Source organism: Sceloporus occidentalis, unplaced genomic scaffold (genome assembly GCF_023333645.1).
Source record: "Sceloporus occidentalis isolate IW3139 unplaced genomic scaffold, rSceOcc1.0.p SCAF_202, whole genome shotgun sequence".
NCBI lineage: Eukaryota > Metazoa > Chordata > Lepidosauria > Squamata > Phrynosomatidae > Sceloporus > Sceloporus occidentalis.
The window spans coordinates 137,169-164,609 of record NW_028317182.1 but is presented as its reverse complement, the minus strand read 5'-3'; the positions used below and the strand labels follow the sequence as shown (position 1 = coordinate 164,609).

The window sequence follows — 27,441 nt, the reverse complement described above, 5'->3', positions numbered from 1 at the left end:
GAGAAAGTCCTGCTTAATCCTTTGTCAACCCACTACTTCAGGGGCTTTTAAAAATGTCCCGGTTGCCCTCTCCTCTTACCAATTTCCCCGTTCTCAGCTCTCTTCAGTTCATGAGTGCAATTGAGTTTGCAGCCCTTCAACTCAAAAGTGGGGAGAGGAGAGGAAAGAAGGAGACAGGATATGGCCCTTCGCAGGAGGCTGAAGCAAAAGGAAACTCGTGTGTCCTTCCTAGCTTGTATGATCTTCCTCATAAACAACTTTGGCCATCTTCACTGTCTTCTGGGTTGCTTGTCCACATGTGTCTTGCTTTTGCAATCTGTGAAATATTGGGGGCTATGGGAGAACATCTCTGGATCTTAATATGGGGTGGGTCCAGTGGCCCTCAAGCCCAGAGTGCTCCCCAGAACTGTATTAAAAATGATGCTTGCCTCCGAAATGTGGCAAGAAATGTCTAAATGCAACATAATTCTTTGGTGGCTAAATGTACTGTATGTGTTGGGATAGTCACTATCCAAATCCATCCTCAATATCCCAGCCATGGCCTAAATTATATTGTGTATTATATTGTATATTGAAAAGATTCGAGACAAACTGGATCTCAAAGGCAGTAGCTTTTTTTCTTGAAGACAGAATTTAAAGTTTATTTCCTGGACTGAATTCTAAAGTGATCAAATAATATTTGGACGCACCATGTGCTTTCCTCCCCTTTTGTTTAGTCACTCTCTGGATGAGGGCTATTTTCTGTTACAGGTGACCTTTGCGGATGTGGCGATATATTTCACTGAGGACGAATGGAAACTGTTGACGAGGAAGCAGAGACTTATGTACAGTTCTGTAATGATGGAGAATTATGAGAATGTGGCCTCTGTGGGTAAGGAACCGGAATCCACTAGCATTATAGAATCATAGAGTTTGAATAGACCACAAGGGCCATCCAGTTCAACCCACTTCTGCCATGCAGGAATACACACTCCAAGCATCATCCAGCCTCTGTTTAAAGACCTCCAAAGAAGAGGACTCCACCAAACTCTAAGGGAGTATATTCCACTGTCGAAGAGCTCTTACTGTCCCAAAGTTCCTCCTAATGTTTAGGTGGAACCTCCTTCTCTGTGACTTGCATCCATTGTGGTGTCTCCTTTTCTCTGTAGCAGCAGAAAGGAAGCTTGCTCAATCCTCAATATGGCCCTTTTCAATATTTAAACATGGATATCATATCCACTCTTAACTTTCTTTTCTCCAGGGTAAACATTCCTAGCTCTCTATGTCGCTACTCATAGGGCTTGATGGTTTCCAGATCCTTCATCACTTTGGTTGCCCTCCTCTGGGCATGTTCCAACTTGTCAACATCCTTTTTGAATTGAGGGGCCCAGAGCTGGACACAAGATTATTCCAAGTGAGGCCTGACCAAAGCATAAAAGAGTTGCACTGTTACTTCCCTTGATCTCGAAACTAAACTCGTATTGATGCAGTCTAGAATCACATTGGCCTTTTTAGCTGTTACATCACACTGTTAGCCCATGTTAAACTTGCGGTCTACTAGAAGTCCTAGATCCCTTTCAAGCCTAGTTTAATTGTGATAGCAACATCCTGTAGAATATTTGAATTTGTAGTTTAGTGAGGCACTATTGCTCTACACTTTATAAGGGTTCAAAATACCCCACTGTAAACTGCCAATTGTCAGAACCAGCTTCTGTGGTTCATCCAGAATGGTATTGGGGTTTAGGGGGTAATTGTTAGTAGTTTAAATGCTAGTAGTTTTAAGTAGTTGGTAAGAATAGTGGGGCTTAGAACGGCTTGGGGAAAGGAAGCAGTTGTGGAGGCTCTTGACTGACTGGTTTGTGAGCTTTGGGTGGCAGACATGCCCCAGGGGTGAGAGGCATATATGAATGGTTAAAGAAGAAGGCAAGAGGCACCTTGGCAGCCAGGGTGTTTAGGTGCTGAAGGGGGAGGAAAAGGGAGGAGTGTGAAGGTAGGTAATAACGGACGGAAAAGGTTTAGACGCTTCAGAGAATGCTTAGACCTATTAATGGATGCTTCTGCCTGAGTTTTTCAATAAACCTTTTGGTGCAAGCAAAGGATTTTTTAATTGTGAAACTTAGTTCTGCCCCGAGATATCACACCAATTCTAGGATTTTGTGGGAAGACAGCATGGAGATTGACGCATTTCTCACCCAAATGGTATTCAGCACATCTCTGAGTATCTTTCCTACCTTTTTTGGCCCTCTTCCAACCTTTCGAGGCTCTGTAGAGGCTTCTTGGGGAAAAGACCTCCCTTGGCCCTGCAATGGCTCAGAGAGGGCCTAACAGTGTCAAAATGGCCTCCACTTCCCCAAAGGGATGCAATGGGATACTGAGGGGCAAAACATTATTCCTATTTTAAGGCAATACAATGTTTGGTTGCCCCTGAGATCCCCTGGGGACCAATGTGACGCCCCCAATCCCCAACAGTAACCCACCTCTGTCTTAGAGATGTCCAAGTAGACCCCATGTTGAACATGAGTTAACAGTGCGATGCAGCAGCTAACAAGGCCAATGCGATTTTAGGCTGCATCAATAGAAGTATAGTTTCTTGATCAAGGGAAGTAATAGTGCTACTCTATTCTGCTTTGGTCAGGCCCCACCTGGAATACTGAGCACCACAATTCAAAAAGGATGTGGAGAAACTGGAGCGTGTCCAAAGAGGACAACTAAAATGGTGAAGGATCTGGAAAACATGCCCTATGAGGAACGCCTTAGGGAGCTGGGGATGTTTAGCCTGGAAAAGAGACAGTTAAGATGTGATATGATAGACCTGTTTAAATATTTGAAGGGATGTCATATTGAGGAGGGAACCAGCTTGTTTTCTGCTGCTCCAGAGATTAGAACATGGAACAATGGATGCAAACTGTAGTAAAAGAGATTCCACCTAAACATTAGGAGGAACTTCCTAACAGTAAGGGTTGTTTGACAGTGGAACATACTTCCTCGGAGATTTTGGTGGAGTCTCCTTCCTTTAAACAGAGGCTGGATGGCCATCTGTCGGGGATGCTTTGATTCCTGCATAGCAGAATGGGGTTGGACTGGATGGCCTTGTGGTCTCTTCCAATTCTATGATTCTATGATTCTAGGCCTCTGGGAACCAGGAGGGGAAGGCAGGAGCAAAGCTAGCATCGCCTAGCTCTGTGTGGACAAGAAGGGACCTCTTGGAAGGGCCAGGAGAGTTGCTTTGGGGATTGGGAGGCAGCCACCAACCTGACAGATTTTAATAATAATAATAATAATAATAATATTTCCCAATGGATCGAGGTGGTATTACACCCCAAAAAACCCACAAAACAATAGCATCCAATTTACACAAAGTAAAACAACAAGTCGCTTAAACTCAATTCGGGACAAATAAAAACATTGTTTGAAATGCACAATTGCAATCAGAAGTGGGATTTTCCCTTAAGTTCTTTACAAGAGGTCGGGTGGGTAAGTCTGCCGGAAGGGATCGATCTTAAGTGCTTTCTTGAAAGTATCCAAGGTGGTCTTAAGACACATCTCCTCTGGCATGTTGTTCCATAACTTGGGGGCCATGGCTGTGTACGCTCTGTGGGAAGTTGTTCTTAGCCTGACCTTTGGGTAATCTAATTGATTGTTCCCAGATGTTCTGAGAGTGTGGGGCGGATTGTGTAGGGAGAGGCCTTCCCTCAAGTAGCTCAGGCCCAAGCCATGTAGGGCTTTAAAAGTAATAACCAACACTTTGTATTGCACCAGGAAGCTAATTAGCAGCCAATATAGAGATACTGGTTTTATATGGTCTGACCTAGATGTTCCGGTGGTCAATCTGGCTGCCACATTTTGAACTAACGGAAGCTTCCGAACTTGGTACAAAGGTAGCCCCATGTAGAGCACTGAACTTAAGAACTGAACTTGAAATCAGGCCCTTGGTTTCAAACATATTAAGGGTTCCATTTAGCAATTATGAGCAATGTCTATGAAAAAAGGAAAGGGTAACACAAAAACTCCTTTTTCTTCCATGTTTCTTTTCCAACCTGAGCTTGGGTTGATTCCAGAGGCCCTTTGTCACTCGAAATGCTGGAGTCTGGGGAGGACACCCACAAGTGCTATGCTTTTAGGGGAATTTCATACTTAGCCCAAAGGAGAGATTGAGGCAACAGTGACCTTGGGATTCATCCCAACTATACCAGGCCCAGAAGCACACTCCAGAGTCCTCTCCTGGTGCCACACAGCATGAAGCATCCGCTGCAGTTAGCTTGCATCATGCCATGTGCTCTGACTCAAGACTCTATGGCAGTCTCACAGGAAATGATGCCACTTTTCAATTAAAATAGTTTTACATATATTTAATGGAATATTTTTCAAGAGCCTGACTATCTGTTTCTACTGATTTCCTCATGGCAGTTCCCCTTCAATCTCTTTGGTAGCTCCGATGAGAAAGGATACAAACATTATATGGATTTGGGGGCATCCAGAATAGGGTCATGCTCAGGTCACTCACACCAACTTTATTAATTTAATCTCAAATAGGGAGGGGTGAACGTGGGGCTAAATCTTGGGGTAACGCATTCCTCTCTTAACACTGAGATTCAGTATTGTCTGTCATTGTCCTTGTTTACAGAAGAATTTGTCAGTCATGAAAGAGTCCACAGAAGAAAGAAGTCACATAAATGCCAGCATTGTGGGAAACATTTTGCTTACAACTCAAACCTTGTCATGCATTGGAAGGTCCACACCGGACAGAAGCCATACAAATGCCAGCATTGTGGGAAATGTTTTTCTTGGAAGTCACACCTAGTGATACATCAGAGAATCCACACAGGAGAGAAGCCATACAAATGCCAGCATTGTGGGAAATGTTTTTCTTTGAAGTCAGTCCTAGTGACACATCAGAGAATCCACACAGGAGAGAAGCCATACAAATGCCAGCATTGTGGGAAATGTTTCTCTTCAAAGTCACACCTAGTGTTACATCATAGAGTCCACACAGGAGAGAAGCCATACAAATGCCAGCATTGTGGGAAAGGTTGTTCTTGTAAGTCAGACCTAGTAAAACATCATAGAGTCCACACAGCAGAGAAGCCATACAAATGCCAGCATTGTGGGAAAGGTCTTTCTTCAAAGTCATACCTAGTGTTACATCAGAGAGCCCACACGGGAGAGAAGCCATACAAATGCCAGCATTGTGGGAAATGTTTCTCTTCAAAGTCACACCTAGTGTTACATCATAGAGTCCACACAGGAGAGAAGCCATACAAATGCCAGCATTGTGGGAAAGGTTGTTCTTGTAAGTCAGACCTAGTAAAACATCATAGAGTCCACACAGCAGAGAAGCCATACAAATGCCAGCATTGTGGGAAAGGTCTTTCTTCAAAGTCATACCTAGTGTTACATCAGAGAGTCCACACAGGAGAGAAGCCACACAAATGCCAGCATTGTGGGAAATGTTTTTCTTTGAAGGGACATTTAGTGAGACATCAGAGAGTCCACACAGGAGAGAAGCCATACAAATGCCAGCATTGTGGGAAATGTTTTTCTCAGAAGTCACACCTAGTGACACATCAGAGAATCCACACAGGAGAGAAGCCATACAAATGCCAGCATTGTGGGAAATGTTTCTCTTCAAAGTCACACCTAGTGTTACATCATAGAGTCCACACAGGAGAGAAGCCATACAAATGCCAGCATTGTGGGAAAGGTTGTTCTTGTAAGTCAGACCTAGTAAAACATCATAGAGTCCACACAGCAGAGAAGCCATACAAATGCCAGCATTGTGGGAAAGGTCTTTCTTCAAAGTCATACCTAGTGTTACATCAGAGAGTCCACACAGGAGAGAAGCCATACAAATGCCAGCATTGTGGGAAATGTTTTTCTCAGAAGGCACACCTAGTAAGACATCAGAAAGGCCACACAGGAGAGAAGCCACAAAAATCCCAGAAATGAACTAACATTATTTTTGTGAAGAAGGAATACAAAGAATATATTTTTATTCCTTTGGTGATAAGAAAATGCCCTTGTGATTTGTGTGTTAGGTTTGTCTGTCCATCTGTCTTTAGGTTTTAAAGTTATATTTTCTTAATTTTATCTTTTAATTGCTATTAGTGTAGATCATTGCTTTAGTTTATAAATTTGACTGGGGATTATGGGTTGTGGAAGGGGTTAGCTAGATAGAGGGTGGGATTTAAATGCTAACTTAAATGCTGGCCTGATTTAAATGGGCCTTTGCGCAGCCCCTGTCACGTGCTAAGGGATGGCCGAGAACATAGCGTCCATACTGGCCTCACTCCTAGCACGTGATGGGGGCGCCCTGTACACACGGGCGCTGCCATTTTGACACGACGGACGTGTAGCGTATGCACGTCCCGTTGCCTTTGTGACACCACAAGTGCGCCATTGTCGCCTTGCGGCGTCACAAAGGCGCCACAAGAAGAACCCACTTTTTACAGGTTATTTTTGTTCCGCGACAGAGCCGCGCAGTTTGTTCACTTTGGCTGCCTTGCGGAGCAAACCAGGGTGGCGGGAGACCGCCCTTTTTGGGCTGTCTCTATTCCGCCATTCTGTTCTTAATAAAGTTCTTTGTTATTTCAACACAATGGACTCATTGATGCATATAAGTTCTGAATTTGCACATAACTGACCCTTTCTTCTCAGTCCTCAGCTCCATTCCCAGCCATATGAGCAGCAGAGGCAAACACACACACACACACCCTCAGAGAGACAGATCTGTATGTACAAAGCAGAGTCTTCACAGCCTTTCCCTCCTGAGTCCAGCTCCGCAGCTTGGCCTCCATTCCGGAAGGAAGGAAGGAAGGAAGGAAGGAAGGAAGGAAGGAAGGAAGGGTGTAGTCCTTCCCTTCTTCCAAATGCCGACAATGGAATAAGCAGCAGCAGCTAGGGCTTTGCGATCCCTGCGAATGCTCAAGAGGGGCCTTTGGTGGCAAATGTGCATGCACAGTCTCAGCCCCTGAATCTGCCACCCTCACAGCCTGTTCTGACGGAGGGAAATTGGGAAGAGCCCTCATTCATTCAGAATGGCTGGAGGATCTTCTGGGGGAGGAGTGATGTAAGAAGGACGGAAACCCCAATCTCCTCCCCTCAAAGAAAGGCAGGGAGCCTGCCAGACCTCCTCTCCCTTCTCTGCCCCCTCCTCTGGGGATTCCTTGGGGCCCAGGTACTTGGGGGGTTATTTTGAGAAAAGAGGAAAGGGGGGACCCTTGGAGAGAGGTGTGGACATGGAGGGGAGGGGGATTCAAAGGTAAAAAGGCCTTTGAGGAGCCCCCTCCCTCCTGGAAAGTGGGGCAGAGGAGAGACCCTCCCTTCTGATGCCTCATTTAGGGAAGAGTTTTGTGCTAAATACAAAGCATCACACAGGATACGGTTCAATAGCATTGGAAACAACATTTTTTTGGGGGGGATGTTTTATCTGGGGTCCTGGGGGGAGGGGGCTCTGTCTGGGTGGGGGGAAAGAGCCAAAATCTAGGCCAAATCCAAGAGGAGGGAGATGGAGGGACCCCAAAGCCCCATCTGGGGAGACTGACACTTCCCTGGCAACCTGGGAACTAGGCTTAAAGGCCCACAGGATCCAAATTAGGCATCCCCCACACATACATACCTTTTCCTTCACAACAAGCCTGCGGAGGAGGACCAACAGAGAGACCCTCAGCCCCAAAAAGAACACCCTCCTCCCGGTTTTGGGAACATGCTGAACAGGCCTTGGACCCCCTTGAAAGGATGTAGGTAAAAGGAGTAGAAGGGAGGAATAAAGGAGTGAAAATGCCAAGGGAAGAGAAGCATAAAGGGGTGGCTTAAGTGGGGAGAGGGGATCTGGATCCTGATCCAGGCACCTGCCCCCCAGAACCCATCATTAGAGCCTGCCACAGATCACTGTGATTCTTTAAATGACTATTTCACAGATAACATATCTCAGATAAGAGCTGACTTGGATGCCACAATTATTGCAGAGGCTATAGGTGAGGTGTCTAGTGACTCTGTGAATAAGATCATATTGGATTAAATTGAATCTGTGAGTACTGAGGACATAGATATGCTCCTTAGAAGTGTAAAGAAGACAACTTCCCCCCTCGACCCTTGCCCTTCATGGCTGGTCCTCCAAGGAGGAGATGCACTTAGTACTCACATGAGCTATATCATAGATGCACCTCTTAGTTAAGGCTATTTTCCATCTTGCTTAAAAGAAGCGGTGGTACGGCTGCTTCTGAAAAAGCCCTCCCTAGATCCCTTGGACATGAACAATACAGACCGGTCCCCCATCTTCCATTTCTAAGCAAGGTGATTGAGGGCAGTTGCTCTTCAAGTCCAAGTGGTCTTGGATGAAACAGATTATCTATACCCTTTTCAAATTGGCTTCAGGATGGGATACAGAGTCAAGATTGCTATGGTCTCCTTAGATGATCTCCGCTTGAGCATCAACAAGGGAAGTATGACCCTGTCGGTGCTTTTGGACCTCTCAGTGGCTTTCTATACCGTCAACCACGGTATCCTTCTGGAAAGCCTGAGGGAACTGGGGATCGGGGGCACTGCGTTGCGGTGGTTTTGGTCCTATCTCAGAAGCAGATTCCAGATGGTGATACTTGGGGACACTTGCTCCTCCAAAAGGGTTCTTAAATTTAGCATCCTGTCCCGAATGCTATTTAACATCTACATGAAACCGCCTGGAAAGATCATCCGGAGGTATGGGATGGGGTTTTATCAGTACGCTTATGACATCCAATATCTCTCCATGCCCCAGACTTCAGTGTCAACTAAGAAGGCAGATCCCCTCTGAATGAATGTCTTGAGGGAGTAATGGGCAAGATGAGGAAATCAGATTGAAAGTGAATCCATTTAAGACAGAAGTACTTGTTGTTGGAGCCTCTAACCCAGGTATGGAGGTTTGTCTACCGCTCCTGGATGGGGTCACAGTTCCCCTAAAGGACTATGTTTGCAGTTTGGGGTGCTCCTGGTTCCTTTGCTCCAGACGTCAGCTCAGATAGATGCGACGGCCAGGAGTGCCTGTTATCAGCTTCGGTTGATACGCCAGCTGCGCCCTTTCCTGGAACCTGAAAACCGAAAAACTATGGTTCATGCACTGGTAAGCTCGCATCTTGACTTCTGCAATGCGCTCTACATAGGGCTACCCTTGCAGTAAGTCTGGAAACTTCAACTAATTCAAAATATGGCAGCTCACTGTGACCATTTCTTTCTTTCTTTCTTTCTTAGGTTCAGGTGAGCTTTATTTATGAATTCACATTCAGTTATATGTTTGCGATTGTACTTTCCAGTTATTTATAACTTCTGCCAGCATGTCTTGAACATACACGATATTAACAGATTGATCATATTTACAACTTCTAATACCTTCCAATACATGTTCTATTTATTATCTTGGCACAACCTATATATTCTGTACTGATATTTTGCTCTTCCCTGTATTTTCCCCTGACATAATACCTCCCTCCCTTCTCCCTTTTTAGTTTTGTTTTATTGTCTTTGTTCAACCCATGTCCAGTTTTTATCTGAGCAGATACTATCAAATGTCCTTATCTTTATATTCTATATTCCATTCCTTAATCCCTATTTTTCTGAAAATATTCTTATTTTACTATGTCTGTGCTTATATAGGCAAGACGTTTTAGAGCAGCATTTAAATCTGCACTATTTGTTTTTACAAAACTAAATGTCCCAAATGCTATCATCAGTTTTGTAGCTATTATTACAGAAAGACGCAGAGAGCAAATTCCTGCAGTACCTTTATTTTCTGGAGTGAGATGGGCTTTTCCAGCTGACTCACATATAATTACTATTAATTATTAATAATTTCTCCTTTCTGGGAATGGCTCAAGCCCTTAAAGGCTCAGGGCCCTTCCTCCTCCTCCTCCTCCTTCTCTTTCTGGAGGGACTGAGCATGCTCAGTGGGAGCCAGGACAGCCATCTTCCTTCAGGGCAGAGGGGCTTCAGGGGCTGCTACTGAGCATGCCTAGGTCTCCCAAGAAGCATCTCCCTCCCTCAGTGTTTCTGTGGCGACAACAGAGTCTGCCTGGCAACAGTGAAGGAGGCCTTTCTTTTTTGTTTTGGCGCTTCACAGACCGCCCAAAAAGGGCACTCTGCCAGCGCCTGTGTTTGCTATGCGAGGGAGCTGCAGCGGACAAACCGCGCGACTCCCCTGCGCAGCAAGAAGAACCCGCATAAAGCGGCGCAGTTGTGACGCCACAAGGCGCCAATGGTGCACTTGCAGTGTCACATCCACACCACGATGTGCAGACACTAAGCATCCGACACGTCAAAATGGCGGCGCCCATGTGTATAGGGCGCCGCCATTTTGACGTCCCCAGTACGTACTACAGGTGAGGCCTGATTGGACGCTGCGTCCTCAGCCAACCCCTAGTATGTACGGGGGTGGAGCCAAGGTCCATCTGGAACAGGCCTTTGTTTCTTTCTGTTTTGGGAGAGGAGAGTGGAAAGAGCTTCAAAAAGAGAGATGGTCCTCTCTTGCCTGAAAAGAGGCCAATGTATATTCACACACACAGACCCTTTGATTCCCCTCTGAAATATCATAGACCCACAGAGACTCCCAAGAGAGAGAAGGAGGCCTGGCAGCCAGAGGAGCCTTTCTGCCTTGGTAGGGAAGGGAAGGGAAGGTGGGGGCTTCCATGGGGACTCCCCAATTGGGTTCTTCTGTGAGAATAAGGACTGAAGGGGAAGAGGCCGGAGGAGGAGAAGGGCCTTACTTGCTCCAGCCCCCAAATCTGCCTCCCTACAGGAGACCCTGCAGCCCCCATCATTGCCTCCAAAATGCCTTCATTGACTGCAAACTACATTGAACCTTAATAATAATAATACCAACATAATAATACAAACATAATAATAATAATAACTAAAACCAGAATATTATTTATTAAGGATGTTTGAAGAAAATTTGGACAATAAATATGGGAAGGCGCTGTTTTATAGGACAACCTTTGCTAGAATAATGTTTGCGCAAAACTGGAAGTCAAAATCTATCCCAGAAAAGGAGTTTGCCTGAAGGACTGAGACTGGTCCATTGCGACCTCCGACTGATACTCCTTGCCTAAGGGATGCAGACTGCCCCATTGGGATCTCAAGCTGATGCTCCTTACCTGAAGCATTGAGACTGGCCTATTGGGACTTTAGGCTGTGGTTTCTTTCCTGAAGTCTATAGACTGGCCCATTGTAACTTCAGGCTCATGCTCCTTATCTGAAGGATTGGGACGAGACTACTGTGACTCAAGGCCTGTGCTCCTTACCTTACCTGAAGGATTGACATTGGCCTCTTGCAACCTCATGCTGATTCTCCTTATCTGAAGGATTGAGACGGGACTATTACGAGTTCAGGCTGGTGCTCCTTACCTGAAGGATTGAGGTGATACTGTTGTGACTTCAGGGTGGAGCTCTTTACCTGAACTATTTAAAGTGGCCCATTGCAACCTCAGGCTGATGCTCCTCACCTGAAGCATTGAGACTGTCCCATTGTGATCTCAGAATCATAGACTCACAGAATCCTAGAGCTGGAAGAGACCACTAGGACCATCCAGTCCACCCCTGCCATGCAGGAACTCTCAATCAAAGCATCGCCGACAGATGGCCATCCAGCTTCTGTTTAAAGTTGTCCAGGGAAGGAGAATCCTCCACACTCCTAGGAAGGAGTATTTTTCACGGTCCAACAGCTCTTATTGTCAGTTAATTCCTCCTAATGTTGAAGAGGAATCGCTTTTCCTGGAGCTCGCATCCATTGTTCTAGGTCCTGTTCTCTGGAGCAGCAGGAAACAAGCTTCCTCCCTCCTCAATATGACATCCCTTCAAATATTTAAACAGGGCTGTCATATTACCTCTAAAATTTCTCTTCTCCAGGCTAAACATCCCCAGCTCCCTGAGTCTTTCCTCATAGCGCATGGTTTCCAGACCCTTCACCATTTCAGTCGGACTCCTTTGGACATGCTCCAGTTTCTCAACATCCTTTTTGAATTGTGGGGCCCAGAACTGGACACAATATTCCAGGTGGGGCCTGACTAGAGCAGAATAGAGTGTCACTATTACTTCCCTTGATCTAGACACTAGACTTCTATTGATGCAGCCTAAAATCGCATTGGCCTTTTTAGCTGCCGCATTCCAATGTTATCTCATGTTCAGCTTGTGGTCTACTTGAACTCCTAGATTCATTTCATAAGTATTTTCATTCAGCCAGGTTCCCCCCATCCTGTATCTGTGCATTTCATTCTTCTGCCCTTAATGCAGTGCCTTACATTTCTCTGTGTCAAATTTCATTTTGTTAGCTTTGGCCCAGGTTTCTAGTCTGTTTAGGTCATTTTGAATTTTGATCCTGTCCTCAGCAGTATTAGCTACTTCTCCTAATTTGGTCCCATCTGCAAATTTGATAAGTATGCCTCTATTTCTGTCAACCAAGTCCTTGATAAAGATGTTGAATAACACTGGGCCCAGCACAGAATCCCATTGAACACCCCACTGGTCACTTCTCTCCAGGATGAAAAGCAGCCATTGTTGAATATCCTTTGTGTTTGGCCAGTCAACCAATTACAAATCCATGTAACAGTTGCCTTGTGCAGCTTGTTTCATATTTTTGTTTTATATACTCTTTATTTGGTTAACTGCTATTAAGGGACATAGCTATGAGATTCAGTGATGTGGGGTGCCCTATAAACCTTTTAATAAAGACAAAGCAAAAAGGCTTCCAAAAGACTGAAGCCTTGGGCAAGTCACACTCTCTCAGCCTCAGAGGATGGCCATGTGAAACCCACTCTGAAGGAACCTGCGAAGAAAACCCCTTCAGAGACTCCCATAAGGTCACCATAAGACCTGGAAACAACTGGAAGGCAGACCCCAAGAACAACATTGGGAAATAGGGGCAAGCCTTGCCTTGGGAAAGTGTAAAGACTGGACTCAAGTCAATGGAGGTCTTCTTCAGGCAGTAAAGGGAGGTTTATGCAAATACAGAATGACATCACTGCTACGGAAGGCACCCTTGACCAATCAGAGAGCAAGATAAAGGTTCTTCTGGAAGCTTCCATGAGAAGGAGATATAAGGCCTGAGAGACCAAGAGACAGTTGGGGGAATTGTGTCGGTTGGAGATCGAGAGAGAGAGATAAAGAGCGGATCTTGGAAGTTAGTCTCAGAATTGGACACTTAGGTTTATTTATTATTTTAATAGCTTTTATGAATTGAATATTATATACTTACAAATATTGTACCTGCAAGATTCTTAATATCTTGTATAACTTATATATCAGTTATATTTTGTTATTTATAATACATATCTCCTTGGAGTATCTACTACTCGACGCTCCTTTTACACGTTTCTTGGCTTGGTTGATGCTTGGAAGATCAGTAAAGAAGGAGAAATAAGGTTCCTTAACTGGTCCCAGTGTAGGTTAAGGGAAGTCCTTTTATAATTCACTGGATGATGGCAGCCAGATTTAAGGAATTCAAGGGTCTGCTGGGCTAAGAGCCATAATGTCTAAATGTCTCATTAATAATTTGTAAGACACTCTGATAGCCTTTTGGCTGAAGAGAAGGGTATAAAATTATTGTTGTTGTTGTTGTTGTTGTTGTTATTCCAGGGCCGCAGTTTGGCTGCTTGGACCACCGGAGATCATCACAGTGAGTCAGTTGGAAAAGCCCATCTCACTCCAGAAAATAAAGGTACTTGAGGAGTTTGCACTCTACGTCTTTCTGTAATAATAGCTACAAAACTGATAATAGCATTTGGGACATTTAGTCTTTTAAAAACAAATATGGCAGATTTAAATGCTGCTTTAAAACCTCTTTCCATCTGCCAGCTTTGTGTTGGTTTTGGGGAGAAATGCGAAAGTGTTGGGAGGGAGGGACTGCCAACAGAATTAGGAGATGCATTGCAGGCTATGGACAGTTTGCGGCCAAGAAAGGTCCAAAACACACGGCAGCAATAGTCCAGTTTGAGAGCGCTTTAATTGCCCTGGCCCAGTGCTAGGGAATCCTGGGAAATGGAGTTTATTGTGGCACCAGAGCCCACTGACAGAGAACGCTCAATGTCTTGCAAAATTATATTTCCCAGAATTCCCTAGCATTGAGCCAGGGCAGTTAAAGCAGTCTCAGATTGGATTATTGCTGCAGTGTGTTTGGGACTTAGGTGACCCTTGGCAAGTCACACTCTCTCAGCCTCAGGGAAGGCAATGGCAAACCTCCTCTGAACAACTCTTGCCAAGAAAACTCCAGGAGAGGCTCACCAGAAGTCGGCAATGATTTGGAGCCACTCCAAAAAAACGACAAAGCCTCAAGAAAAAGACAGTGTGGTTTAGTGGATGGAGCATTGGACTATGACCCTGGAGCCCAGAGTTTAAATGCCCTCTTGGCCATGGAAACCCACTGAGTAACCTTAGGCAAGTCACACTCTCTCAGCCTCAGAGGGAGGCACTTGCAAAACAACTTCTGGACAAATCTTGCCAAGAAAAGCCTGCAAAGGGCTTCCCTTAGGGTTGCCATAAGTCAGAAACAACTTGGGAGGCACACAACATGACAACAAGAGGAGTAACACCACTAACAGGGCTTAATCACACCTCACAAGACAGCTAGGGAGAAAGAAAGAAAGAAAGAAAGAAAGAAAGAAAGAAAGACAGACAGACAGACATGGGAGTTGTAGTCCTTGGTTCAGAGGGATTGGAGTAGCCTTACTGCAGGGCAGGACCCCTCCTCTTTCTGGCCATTTGGATGCTGGGAGATCAAGTCCACGAAAGGTACTTTAAATCTCATTGACAAGAGAAAAGGCTTCTACTGTCTTTCAGATCCAGTTTGCCCCCTAATCCTTTATGAGGCCAGAACCACTTTGTTGGGAAGTGAACCCAAATATCTCAGTAAGACTATGTCTCCCAAGGCCCCCTCCCTCCAGGACCTCCTTCCTCTCTTCCCCTCAGTCTCTTTTTCTCTCCCTGAAGGCCTCCAACTGACAACTGACAATCGCTGAGGAAGGGGCAGCCATTTTGCGTTCTGGCGGCAATTTTGTGCTGCTTGTGAGACTGTGGGGAATAATGTTCTGGAACCTTCTCTGAGGCCTCCTCAGTTGAATTGAGAGGCTCCTGTTTCTCTCCCTGAGGCTCCAGAGTCAGAAGGAGGCCAGGTTCCTGGGGCCAAAAGGAAGGAAATGCGTCCCCTTGTGCCTCTGGCCCTCCATTTTGGGGCAAAGGAAGGAAGGAAGGAAGGAAGGAAGGAAGGAAGGAAGGAAATAAGGAAGGGGCCTGTGGGGGTTTGAGGAAGAGCCAGTGGGGAGGCTGGGCTTTGGGGGCTGGGAGAGAGAGGTGGGGAAAAGACCCTCCCTTTGGGCCCTAGCTGGGGAGGGTCCCAGTGGTCCTTGCCTCCCCCTTTGGGAAAGGAGACCCCCTCAGCCCCCTGGACTCACTCCTGCCACTCATTCCTAGAATGGCTGGGACTCAGGGGAGTTTCCTAGGCATTGCCACCTTCTGCCCTCCATGGCCATTGGCACTGACCTTTCCCCATTGCCTTCCCTCCCTCAGCCCTTGGACCTCCTCCTTCTTCGCACTCAGAGCAACCCTTCTCTACGGCTGAGGAGACGGCCTCTGACCCAGGGAAGCTCCAGCCATAAAGGACTGCAGAAGAGCCCTTTCTGGGGCTGCTGGAATCAGGGTCTTTGTACTGAAGGTAGGCCTTTATTCCTGGAGATGGAAGAGGACCTTTGTTTAAATGTTTCAGTCCAGGATTGTGTGGAAGGGCTGCAGCTGAGAGACTGAGCCCATGCTTTGCAGGCATAAAGCCCCAAATCCAGCATCTGGCAGCATTATCTTCCCAGAAGGTGGAAGTGAGATTTCCAGACCCCAGAGACACAGTGCGCCAGTGAGTCCTTTGTGTGGGGACTGTATTTGTCTGTGTTGTTTACTAGAGCTTTGTGAGGTATTTGTTTCACTGGGTTTATAAAATAATAAATAATAATAATAATAATAAAAACTTTATTTATATACCGCCCTTCGAAACATCAGGGCGGTTAACAACAATAACAACATACATCCAATATAGATTAAAAACAATGCAATTAAAACAATAAAAGAACTTGTGCCAAATCACAAACTACTAACGGGGGGGGGGGGGGGAGAGGGGGCTCTCAGGGCAAAGAATCAGGGGTAAGCCTGCTTGAAGAAGAACGTTTTCAGCCCCTTCTTAAATTGGACCAGGGAGGTTGCTGAATGGAGCTCAATGGGCAGCGAGTTCCAGAGGGTAGGGGCCGAGGTGGAAAAGGCCCTTCTGGTGGTATTAACTAATCTAGCCTCCGGAACTCTTAACAAGTGCTGCCCGGTGGATCTCAGTGTGCGGGGCGGATTGTACGGAGAGAGGCGGTCCTTTAAGTACTCTGGGCCCAAGCCATTTAGGGCTTTATAGGTTATAACCAACACCTTGTATTGTGCCCGGAAGCGAATAGGCAGCCAATGTAGGTCTTTTAAGACCGGTGTTATATGACTGGTCCTAGATATGTTAGTGACCAGTCTTGCTGCCATATTTTGCACTAATTGCAGCTTCCGGGTATGGTACAAGGGTTGCCCCATGTAGAGCGCATTGCAGAAATCAAACCGAGAGGTTACCAGAGGGTGTACCACTGTTTCTAGGTCCCCCCGGCTCAGGTAGGGACGCAGCTGGTGTATCAGCCGAAGCTGATAGCAGGTGCTCCTGACCGTCGCATCCACTTGAGATGTAAGGTGGAGCGACGAGTCAAGGAGCACCCCCAGACTGCGTACAGAGTCCTTCACAGGAAGCGTGATCCCATTCAGGACAGGTGGAACCACCGCCATCCCTGGGCCAGGAGAACCTATCACGAGTACTTCCATTTTCTCTGGATTCAAGCTGAGTCTGTTTTCCCTCATCCAGCCCATTACTGAGTCTAGGCAGGCATCAAGAGGAGAGATGCCATCCCCGGTCACTGCATCAGTCAGAGACATAGAGAAAATTATTTGGGTGTCATCAGCGTACTGATAACCCCGCGCCCCATGTCTCCGGATGATCTCTCCCAGCGGTTTCATGTAAATGTTAAAAAGCGTGGGAGACAGAATGGCTCCTTGAGGGACCCCAGATGTTAGGGGTCTCTTGTCAGAGCACACGTCTCCCAGCTGAATTTCTATAGGTCTTCATATCCCATATCTAAACAAAGGAATTTTGTACAACCTAACAAGCCAGGAAGATGGCTTGCCAATAAAATAAGAGAGTTAAAAGAAAAAAACATCATAACAGAAATTAAAAAAGATTCAACATTAACATCTGGCCAAAATAAAATTAAGAAGACCTTCCAAAAATTCTATGCTAAATTGTATAAAGGATCTCAAACGTCTAGAGCCAAAATAGAGGAGTTTTTGGAAATCAGTAGATTTATGAAAGAAAGTTAAATATCTAGGAATAAATTTAACAACTCAAACTCAGATCTGTTTCACAATAACTATGAGACACATGGAAGGAAATCACAAAAGACCTATAAAAATGGGGGAAATTACACTTATTGCTATTAGGAACAATATCACTGATCCAAATGAGTTTCCTTCCTGAAATACTGTTTCTGTTCCAAGCGATTCCCATCATCCAGAATGAAAACCCTTGAATCTATGGCAAAAGGAAATCTCAAAATTTATTTGGAATAAAAAAGAGCCAGGATAAAAACAAAAATACTTTGTGATGACAAAAGTAGAGGAGGGCTGGGTTTACCAAACTTAAAACTTTATTATGCTTCTTGTTTGGATTAGAGAGTGGGTTCTGTCAGAGAATGAACAGTTGTTATGTCTGGAGGATGAACATTTAAGATTTGGGTGGAATGGATACCTAATTTAAGGTAAAGAGAAAGTTCATAAAGAAAGCTCAAATCATTTCATAAGAAAAGCTCTATTGAAGATCTGGGGAAAAACAAGTGTAGAATATGTCCAAAAATACCTTTATGGCGTTCGCCGCATGAGGCTCTTTTCGGGAGGAAAAGTATCCAGAAAACTATATGGTTAAGATACAAGGATGAACTGAAAGAAAACTAGAGATCAAAACACAAGAAGAACTTAAAGAATCTTGCCTAGATTGTCACTGGTCTCTTTATCATCAAATGAGGGAGAGGTTTAAAATAGATGTGAAATTAGAAGGAATACAAAATGCAAAATGGGAATTGTGGAAGCCATGCTCCATGGTCATTCCATGCCTGATGAGAGTGTTGGGTGTGAGGCATTGGAGAAGCATCCAGCTGTGTTTCTCTAGCCAGAAGCCAAAGGAAGGCATTCTCCTCTGAGGGCCACTGGGGAGGTCAGGAGGTTTCAGCAGATGATGCGCTCCTTTCACATCTAGCTACAGGGACATAGCCAGGGTCCTCCCCAATTCCCCATCCCCTGACCCCCCTCCACTCTCACAAGGCATGGAGTGTCAGGACCATGGAGAACAGGTCTGAGGAAATGACAGGCATGTGGCCACTAGGTGGAGCTGTTGTGGAAGTCATTGACAGCTCTAGTGGCAGTTAGATGTGTCAGCATTTAAACAGTGCATCATTGGAATGTTGATGCAACTGTCAACTGTCATTCTCAACTGTCACTGAGGAAGAGTCAGACAGTGTGTGCCTCAGAGTGGGTTGTTACTGGTGTGGATGGTGGAGGGTGTCGATGTATATAGTGTTGTACAGAGTGGAACTTCTTATATGAATAAAAGCCTCATCTGAGAGAAGATTACAGTGTCTCTTTGCTCATTGAGAAAGCGACAGGTGTTTCTTCAGCTCACAATCTACTGATTACAGTCAAGATGGAGAATCTGATGCCATACGTTAACGTGTTGCCTCACGTGCTGCGCAATATAGCAACATCAAAAGCATTTTAACATGGAGTATCTGTTGTGTAAGGGAGTTGCAGTGAATCTATGCTAGCTCCATGGGGCTTTCTTTGGTGCAAACAAACAAAGAGGGAGGAAAGAGATACCCACCTCTGCAATGGCCCAAAGGAGGCATATGTCACCTGTGTATCTCACCAGCACCATGCTGTTCTCTGTGTCTATGAGTGATGCAGGATTTCTTGACAAATCAAGCCTAACCCTAGTCTCTTTTCTCAGGAACTTCATCTTGGCCTCCTTGTACACAGTTTTGGGCCATATTTTGCTGGAAGTGACCCAAGTGCAAGACCACCAGGACCCCTTTCCACCTAATGGCCAACACAGAGGCCAAGCAGAGAAAGTTGGGTTCCAAGAGAAAGAGGCTGTCGAAGTACAACTCTTTGGTGAGTCGCCATCCTGACTATTAGTTTCATTTGTGTCACTGCTGGGGCAGCTCATGAAAGCAAGTGGAGAACATCTTGTCTCACTTTGGCAGAGAAAGTCCTGGTTAATCCTCTGTCACCCCACTTTTTCAGTGGCTTTCAAAAATGTCCCGGTTTCTCTCTCCTCCTCCCACTTTCCCCCTTCTCCTCATCTCTTTTGGGTTGCTGCAAAGTGACTTCCAAGGGGTTTGCACCCCATCAACTCAAAAAGGGGGAGAGGAGAGATGTTGCCAGGGTCTTCCCTTGCCAGGAGGCTGAGGCAAATCCAAACTGCTGTGCCCTTCCCCTCTATTGTAAACCGCTCGGATTCCCAGTGATTGGGCGGTATATAAATAAAACCTATTATTATTATTATTATTAGTGTGATCTTCCTCCTAAACAACCTTGGCCATACTCACCACCTTCTGGTGTTGCTTGTCCACATGTGCCTTGCTTTTCCATCTGTGAAATGTAGAGGATATGGGAGACCACCTCTGGATCTAAATTGGGGGTGGGCCCAGTGGCCCTCAAGTCCAGAGTGCTCCCCAGAACTGTATCCCAGCCATGGCCTAAATTATATTTTTTATTATATTGTATATTATATTGAAAGTATTCAAGACAATCTGATCTCAAAGGTAGTAGCTTTTTGTTTGCTAACAGAATTTAAAGTTTATTTCCTGGACTGAATTCTGAAGTGATGAAATAATATTTGAAATGCAACATGTGTTTTCCTCCCCTTTTGTTTAGTCACTCTCTGGATGAGGACTATTTTCTATTTCAGGTGACCTTTGCAGATGTGGCGATATATTTCTCCGAGGATGAATGGAATCTGTTGACGAAGAAACAGAAACATTTGTACAATTATGTAATGATGGACAATTATGAGAATGTGGCTTCTGTAGGTAAGGAACCTGAATCCATTGCTCTTTCTACAAAGACTGAGGTCCCTTTCATACTATATTATCATGTCACTATGGTTCCACTAGAATAATAGAATCATAGAGTTGGAATAGACCACAAGGACCATCTAATTCAACCCGTACTGCCATGCAGGAATACACATTCAAATCACCCACAAGAGATGGCCACCCAGCCTCTCTTTAAAGACCTCCACCAAACTCTAAGGGAGTATATTCCACTGTCAAAGAGCTCTCACTGTCATGAAGTTCCTCCTAATGTTTAGGTGGAACCTCTCTCCCTGTGGCTTGCATCCATTGTGGTGTCTCCTTTTCTCTGTAGCAACAAAAAGCAAGGCTGCTCCTTGTACAACATGACAACCTTTCAAATATTTAAACATGGATATCATATCCACTCTTTATCTTCTTTTCTCCAGGCTAAACATAACCACCTCTCTAAGCTGCTCCTCATAGAGCTTGATGGTTTCCATACTCTTTACCACTTTGGTTGCCCTCCTTTGGACATGCTCCAATTTGTCAACATCCTTTTTGAATTGTGGGGCCCAGAACTGGACCCAGGATTATTACAAGTGAGGCCTGACCAAAGCAGAATAGAGTGGCACTATTACTTCCCTTGATCTAGAAACTATTCTTGCATAGATGCAGCCTAGAATCACATTGGCCTGTGTAGCTGCTGCATCACACTGTTGGCCCATGTTCAACTTGCAGTCTACTAGGAGTCCTAGATCCCTTTCAAGCCTAGTTTAATTGTGATAGCAACATTCTGTAGAATATTTGAATCTGTAGTTCAGTGAAGCACTATTGCTCTCCAGTTTCTAAGGATTGTAAATACCCCATCTTAAACTGCCAATTCTAGGATTTTATGGGAAGTAGCCATGGAGATTAATGCATTTCACACACAAATGGTACTCAGCACATTCCTGAGCAGGTTTCCTACCTTTTTTGGCCCCTCTTCAATCCTTTTAAGGGGGAAAGACCTCCCTTGGCCCTGCAATGGCACATAGAGGGCCCAACAGTGGCAAAATGGCCTCCACTTCCCCAAAGGGATGCTGTTGGATGTTGGGGGCAAAATATTATTTCATTTCTCCCCCCCCCCCTCTAGGCAATACAATGGGGGGTTGCCCCTGAGATCTCCTCCAAACCCGATCAGTACTCCATGCCTGTCTTACAGATGTTTTAAGGTTGCTCCCTGGCACTTGACCCTCATCAAAATTGGAGTCCAGGTCCCAGCCCCATTATTCTGCCTTTGGCAATGAGTTATTGGGATCTGACTCCAACTTAATTTAATATCAAATAGGGGGGAGTAAACATAGGGCTAAATCTTGGGCTAACACTTTCCTCTCTTTGATATTCAGTACTATCTGTCATTATCCTTCTTTACAGAAGAACTTGTCAGTCATGAGAGAGTCCATACAGGAGAGAAGCCATACAAATGCCAGCATTGTGGGAAAGGTTTTTCTTGGAAGTTAAGCCTAATGACACATCAGAGAATCCACACAGGAGAGAAGCCATATAAATGCCAGCATTGTGGGAAATGTTTTTCTCGGCAGTCAAGCCTAATGACACACCAGAGAATCCACACAGGAGAGAAACCATACAAATGCCAGCATTGTGGGAAAGGTTTTTCTTGGAAGTCAGACCTATTGAACCATCAGAGAATCCACACAGGAGAGAAGCCATACAAATGCCAGCATTGTGGGAAATGTTTTTCTCGGCAGCCAAGCCTAGTGACACACCAGAGAATCCACACAGGAGAGAAACCATACAAATGCCAGCATTGTGGGAAAGGTTTTTCTTGGAAGTCAGACCTATTGAAACATCAGAGAGTCCACACAGGAGAGAAGCCATACAAATGCCAGCATTGTGGGAAATGTTTTTCTGGGAAGTCAAACCTAGTGAGACATCAGAGAGTTCACACAGGAGAGAAGCCATACAAATGCCAGCATTGTGGGAAATGTTTTTCTTGGAGGTCAGGCCTATTCAATCACCAGAGAGGCTACACAGGAGAGGAGCCACACACATCCAAGCAGTGAAGGAACATTATTTTTGTTTTTTAATAATCTTTATTAAATTTTACAATAAAAAACACAGAAATCAAGAAGATTGACAAAATTTCAAATAAAGTTTTAAAGTTATGGTTTGTTAAATTTAGGTTTTAATTGCTACTAGTATAGACAATTGTTTTGGGTTATAAATTTGGCTGGGGATTATGGACTGTGGTTTAGGTTAGTTAGAGGGGGGCTGGGATTTGTTGCAGCTATCTAGAATAGCAATGATAGCATTTGGAATTTGTGGGATTTTAGCCAAAGAAAGTTGGGGACCGGTAGTAACAGAAAGGGAGCTAGTTTCTTCAAATGTCTGGGGCAGGGAGAGATTGTGTGTGTGAGAAGGATGGCAAAGTGGGGCTCATAGTGGGGGATAGATGGTGGGAATTGTAGGTGGGGGCTAAGTTTGGTAGAAGGTGGAGTTTTAGGTTTTGAGGTTTCAATATATTCTGGCAGTTCTGGCTTAAACATATTTCTGATATGTGTTTTCAATAAAGGTCTTTGCTGTTGCAACACACTGGATTCTTTGATGCACAGAATTTGTGAATATGCACAAAACTGACACTTTCTTCTCTCCTCAGTCCTCAGCTCCATTCCTAGCTGTAAGAACAGCAGAGAGAAACACACATCTATCTATCTATCTATCTATCTATCTATCTATCTATCTATCTATGTGTGTATATACAGTATACATAGAGAGAGCAAAGCCTTTCCTGCCTTTCCTGGGCTCCATTGCAGCCTCTTCAAAATCTCCTCAAAAGAAGGAAGGAACGAAGGGAGGGAGGGAGGGAGGGAGGGGAGGCTGCTGGACCCCAGTACACTCCTTCCCTTCCCTCAAAGGCCGCCAGTGGAATAACAGCAGCAGCAGTAAGGCCCTGGTGATCCCTGCACATGATCAGAAGGGGCCTTTGGATGTATGTGCGCATGCCCTCACAGTCTGTTCTGAGGGATGGAAATGGGGGACAACCCTCGTTCCTTTAGAACAATGGCTTGAGGATCTTCTGGGGGGGGGGGGCTTCGGGATAACAAGAAGGAAGGAAGCCCCTTTTTCCTCAAAGAAAGGCAGGGGGGGTGCCAGGCCTCTCTCTCTTTCCATCCCTGCCTCCTCAGAGGAGGACTCCTTGGGGCCCAGGTACTTAGGGGGTTATTATGAGAAAAGAGGGCGGGGGTCCCTTAGAGAGAGACATGGCCATGGAGGGGATCATGATCCAAATATACAAAGGTCTTTGAGGAGCTCCCTCCCTCCTGGAAAGTGGAGCAGAGGAAAGACCCTAGAATAATGTGTCCATTCTTGGCACCATAATTTAAAAAGGATGTGGAGAAAGTGGAGCATGTCCAAAGGAGTGTGAATAAAATGATGAAGGGTCTGAAACCATGCCCTATGAAGAACACCTTAGCGAACTGGGGGTGTTCAGCCTAGAGAAGAGACGGTTAAGAGGTGATATGATAGCCCTGTTTCTTGAAGGGATGTAATCTTGAGAAGGGAGGAAGCTTGTTTTCTAATGCTCCAGAGACTTGGACCCGGAACAATGGATGCAAGCTCCAGGAAAAGAGATTTCACCTCAACATTAGGAAGAAGGAACTGACAGTAAGAGCTGTTCAACACTGGAATACACTCCTTCCTCAGAGTGCAGTCGAGTCTCCTTCGTCAGAGGTCTTTAAACAGAGGCTGGATGGCCATCTGTCGGGGATGCTTTGATTGAGATTTCCTGCATGGCATAATAGGGTTGGACTGGATGGCCCTTGGGGACTCTTCCAACTCTATGATTCTATGAGTGTATACAGAATAGCCCCCAGAATTCCAAAGCATGGATCTGTCAATCTGCATTAATCCTACAGTGTAGGTGCAGCTTTATTATCTGTCTTTTATTGCCCTTTGTCCATATGAGCAAGAAGGGGAATGGCCTCTGCCTGCACTGAGTTCCTTCACTATCATCTTAACTGAGAAGCTCTACAGACCACCCCAAAGGGACGGCCTGCACTCGCCCCTTTTTGCGATGGATCAGGGCTGCAGCAGGCTCACCCTGTGGCCCTGATCTGGCCTTTCAAGGGTGCGAAAAGGAGCCGCAAAAAGCAGCTCCTTTTTGCGCCCTCAAAAGGGCACCATAGCCACATTGCCACAGCTATGCAGCACTTCTTTGGGGCTGTGTCATGTGGAGCAGCACATGGCATCAGAGTGTCCTGGGAAGCAGAGTTGGGCATGCATCGTGAGGACACTATGCCCTGATACCGCCCCCATGCCGGCCTTAATGGCCGGTGTGTACAGGGCCTGAGTAGCATCAGAGGCAGCATGTAGGCCTGTGGCTCCATCACAGAGTGGTTTGAACGCTGGTTTATGACTGGGGACCAGGGTTCGAATTGTAGCCCAACCATGAAAGCCACTGAGTGACCGTAGTCAGGCTACACTCTCCCAGCCTCAGAGGATGATCAAGGTCAAGCCCCTCTGAAGAAATGTGACAAGAAACCTCCTGATAGGGTTGCTATAAGTCAGAAATGATTTGAAGGCACACAACAACAGTTATTCGTTTATTGTAACCTAAAACATAACATAAACTAATGACATGACATACAAAATGACATAAAATATATAATAAGAATTCCTTTCATTCTTTCTCTCCTTCCTAAGATATCTATGCTTGGTGTTTATACATATTTTTGGTAATGTTCCTTCCTTATATACACATGATAATAGATAATAATAAAGGCTGCACCTACAATGTAGAATCAATGCTGTTACTTATATACAAGTGATTTTTGGATCTATCTTAAATATATGGATCATCCCAAATTCTGAATAACTATACAACAGCTTCTCTTACTTAATCCTGAAAACCAACAGTTGACATTTCTCCCAACATGTTACTTAAATATTTCATTATCATTTCCGAAATACTGACAAGTTTCCCTAGGCTTTCGGGTTTCATGGCTTTTATATGGGGTAGATGTATTAGATAATGCGTTTTCACTTTTGTATGTTTTTAACCTTAATTTTATACTGTTTTAATGGTCTTATTTTAAATTGGTTTTTAAAAATTGTTTTAAAGGTGTTTTATCTTGAGAGCCGCCTTGGGACAAAGGCGGTGTATAAATAAATAAACAAATGCATGAGACATATCCATTTGTCTATTTCAGTCATTTCCAATAGTTTTAATGACCAATCTTGCACCAAAAGGATTGAACTCTTTCCATTTCGATGCTATTAAGATTCTGGCTACCAATGTCACATAACTCAATATCTTAGCATCTCTGCCGGACGAAGAAGCCAGTGAAGCTTTGAAAATTTGCACGATGCAATTTTTCCCCCATTTTGGGAGGCCAATAAAGGTATACATTTTGTATTGTGGACAAATCTTGGTTTCCAAATCTTTAATCATCTTCACTCATCCTTCCCTGGAGACATTATTCCAGCTTGTCCACATCCTCTTGAATTGTGCTGCCCAGAACTGGACATAGGATTCCAGCAGAGGCTTGACCAGAGTAGAATACAGTGGCACTATTACTTCCTATGATCTAGAGTCCTGCTGATTCAGCCTGGAATCATTCTAGCTTTTCTGCCTGCTACTCCACACTGTTGACATGTTTAGCTTTGCGTCTACTAAGACCCCAAGATCTGTTTCACATGTGCTCCTTTCAAGCAAGGTGTCACCCATCCCAAGTTGAGCCTGTCATACTTTGGACATGCCACGAGAAGACCTGAATCACTAGAAAAAGACAATAAAGCTTGGCAAGGTAGACCACGGGAGTAAGGGTGGAGTAGTGGACTCCTCCTGCCCTTCCTCTGGCCTCCAGTTGTGGACGATGGATCTGGAGACCAGGGTTCAAATCCCCGCTCGGCCATGTAAACCCACTGGGTGATCTTGGGCAAGTCATAGGCTCTCAGCCTCAAGGGAAAGCCATGGCAAACTTCCTCTGAACAAATCTTACAAGAAAATCCCATAATAGGTTCACCTTGGGGTCACCATAACATCCTGCATTTTGCATTGCCTCGGCCTCCTTTGCGGTGATGGCGAACATTTCTAGGTCCGCGTGCCGGGGGCGGGGCTTCTGCCCTCTGTGGGTGGGACTTCTGCCATCCATGGGCAGGGCTTCCACCATCGGAAGTGGGGCTTCCAGGGCAGGAAGAGACAGCTAGAAGCCAGGGGAAATTAGGGGGGTGACGGGCACGTGCTGTTGCTCCTGCTCCTCCTGCTCTTCCCCTGGCCTCCAGCTGTCTCTCAGGTGGGGGAGAGTAGGGGCCCATGGTGGGGAGGAGCAATGGGCCTCTGCTGCCCTCCGCGAGGCTTTGCCAGTCCTGAGGTGTACTTCCAGGGACCATTGGATTTGATTCAAATTTCTGCATGTCTTTCGCTTCAAATGGTTTTAAAAGGCTGCTGGCTCTTCTCTTTTAATTTGCCATATTTTAAAATTCAGATTAAGCCCACTTAAATCACTCTTGTCTTAAATTGCATTGCCATCTTGTGGCACCTGTGAGACTAACTGAGCAACAGAAGTTGAAGCATAAACTTTTGTAGACTTGGTCTCCGTCCTCAGATGCATGGAGTCAACAGGTGCCCAAGAAAGACCTTAGATCCTTCCGGAGCACCCTCTCACTCCTTGCATCTGCCGAAGGAGATCAAGTCTACAAAAGCTGATGCTAAAACTTATTTCGAAGGCAAAAGACCTGGTCCAGCTCCTCTTGGCTTCTCCACTGGGTTTTTGGCACAACTGGCCTCACTTGTATCTTTCACACAGTCCTTTCTCTTCTCCATTTCTGGACTAAATTCAGCAGGTAGTCAACTTGGGCTTGGAGCTGCTTCTCCTGTGGCCTTTTGTATCTCTCAACTAACATGACCTTTGGATGGGAAAATAAAGAACAAAAAGAAAAGAAAATCTCACCTAGTTTTTAATTAAAATTCCCTGCCGGAGCAGGAAAAGCAAGAGTTGGAAGGTGAGATTGTGAACCTGATGTGAACATTGTTTTCTGGGGGAAGGTTGTAAGTGGCACATCTGGTTCACATGGTCATCATGGTATTACTGGTTGTTCTTTTGTAATTGGAAAACAACAATATATGCTCTTTGATTGCAGTTTTTCTCCTTCTGATTCTGTATTAATAAACATAACACTGAGAAATAACAGACACATAAAGGTAATGATGCAATAAACAAACAAATGAGTTTCGACAACGATTTCCAAATCATGTCAGATAGGAAAACCCAGCAAGACAAATCATTTGGACCTGTGTACCTTTCTACAAATAGATGCAGGA

At 45.1% G+C, this 27,441-nt stretch overlaps 1 protein-coding gene across 1 annotated transcript; it reads left to right on the top strand.

The window, feature by feature from the left end:
• The first annotated feature begins 815 nt into the window (after positions 1-815).
• On the top strand, positions 816-22,575 carry LOC149278058 (uncharacterized). The gene is made up of 3 exons (XM_089502419.1): positions 816-871; positions 4,604-5,680; positions 21,603-22,575. Exons 1-3 carry the CDS (start codon positions 823-825, stop codon positions 22,181-22,183), a joined length of 1,707 nt encoding a protein of 568 aa, XP_089358545.1. The 5' UTR covers positions 816-822; the 3' UTR covers positions 22,184-22,575.
• The last annotated feature ends 4,866 nt before the right edge of the window (positions 22,576-27,441 follow it).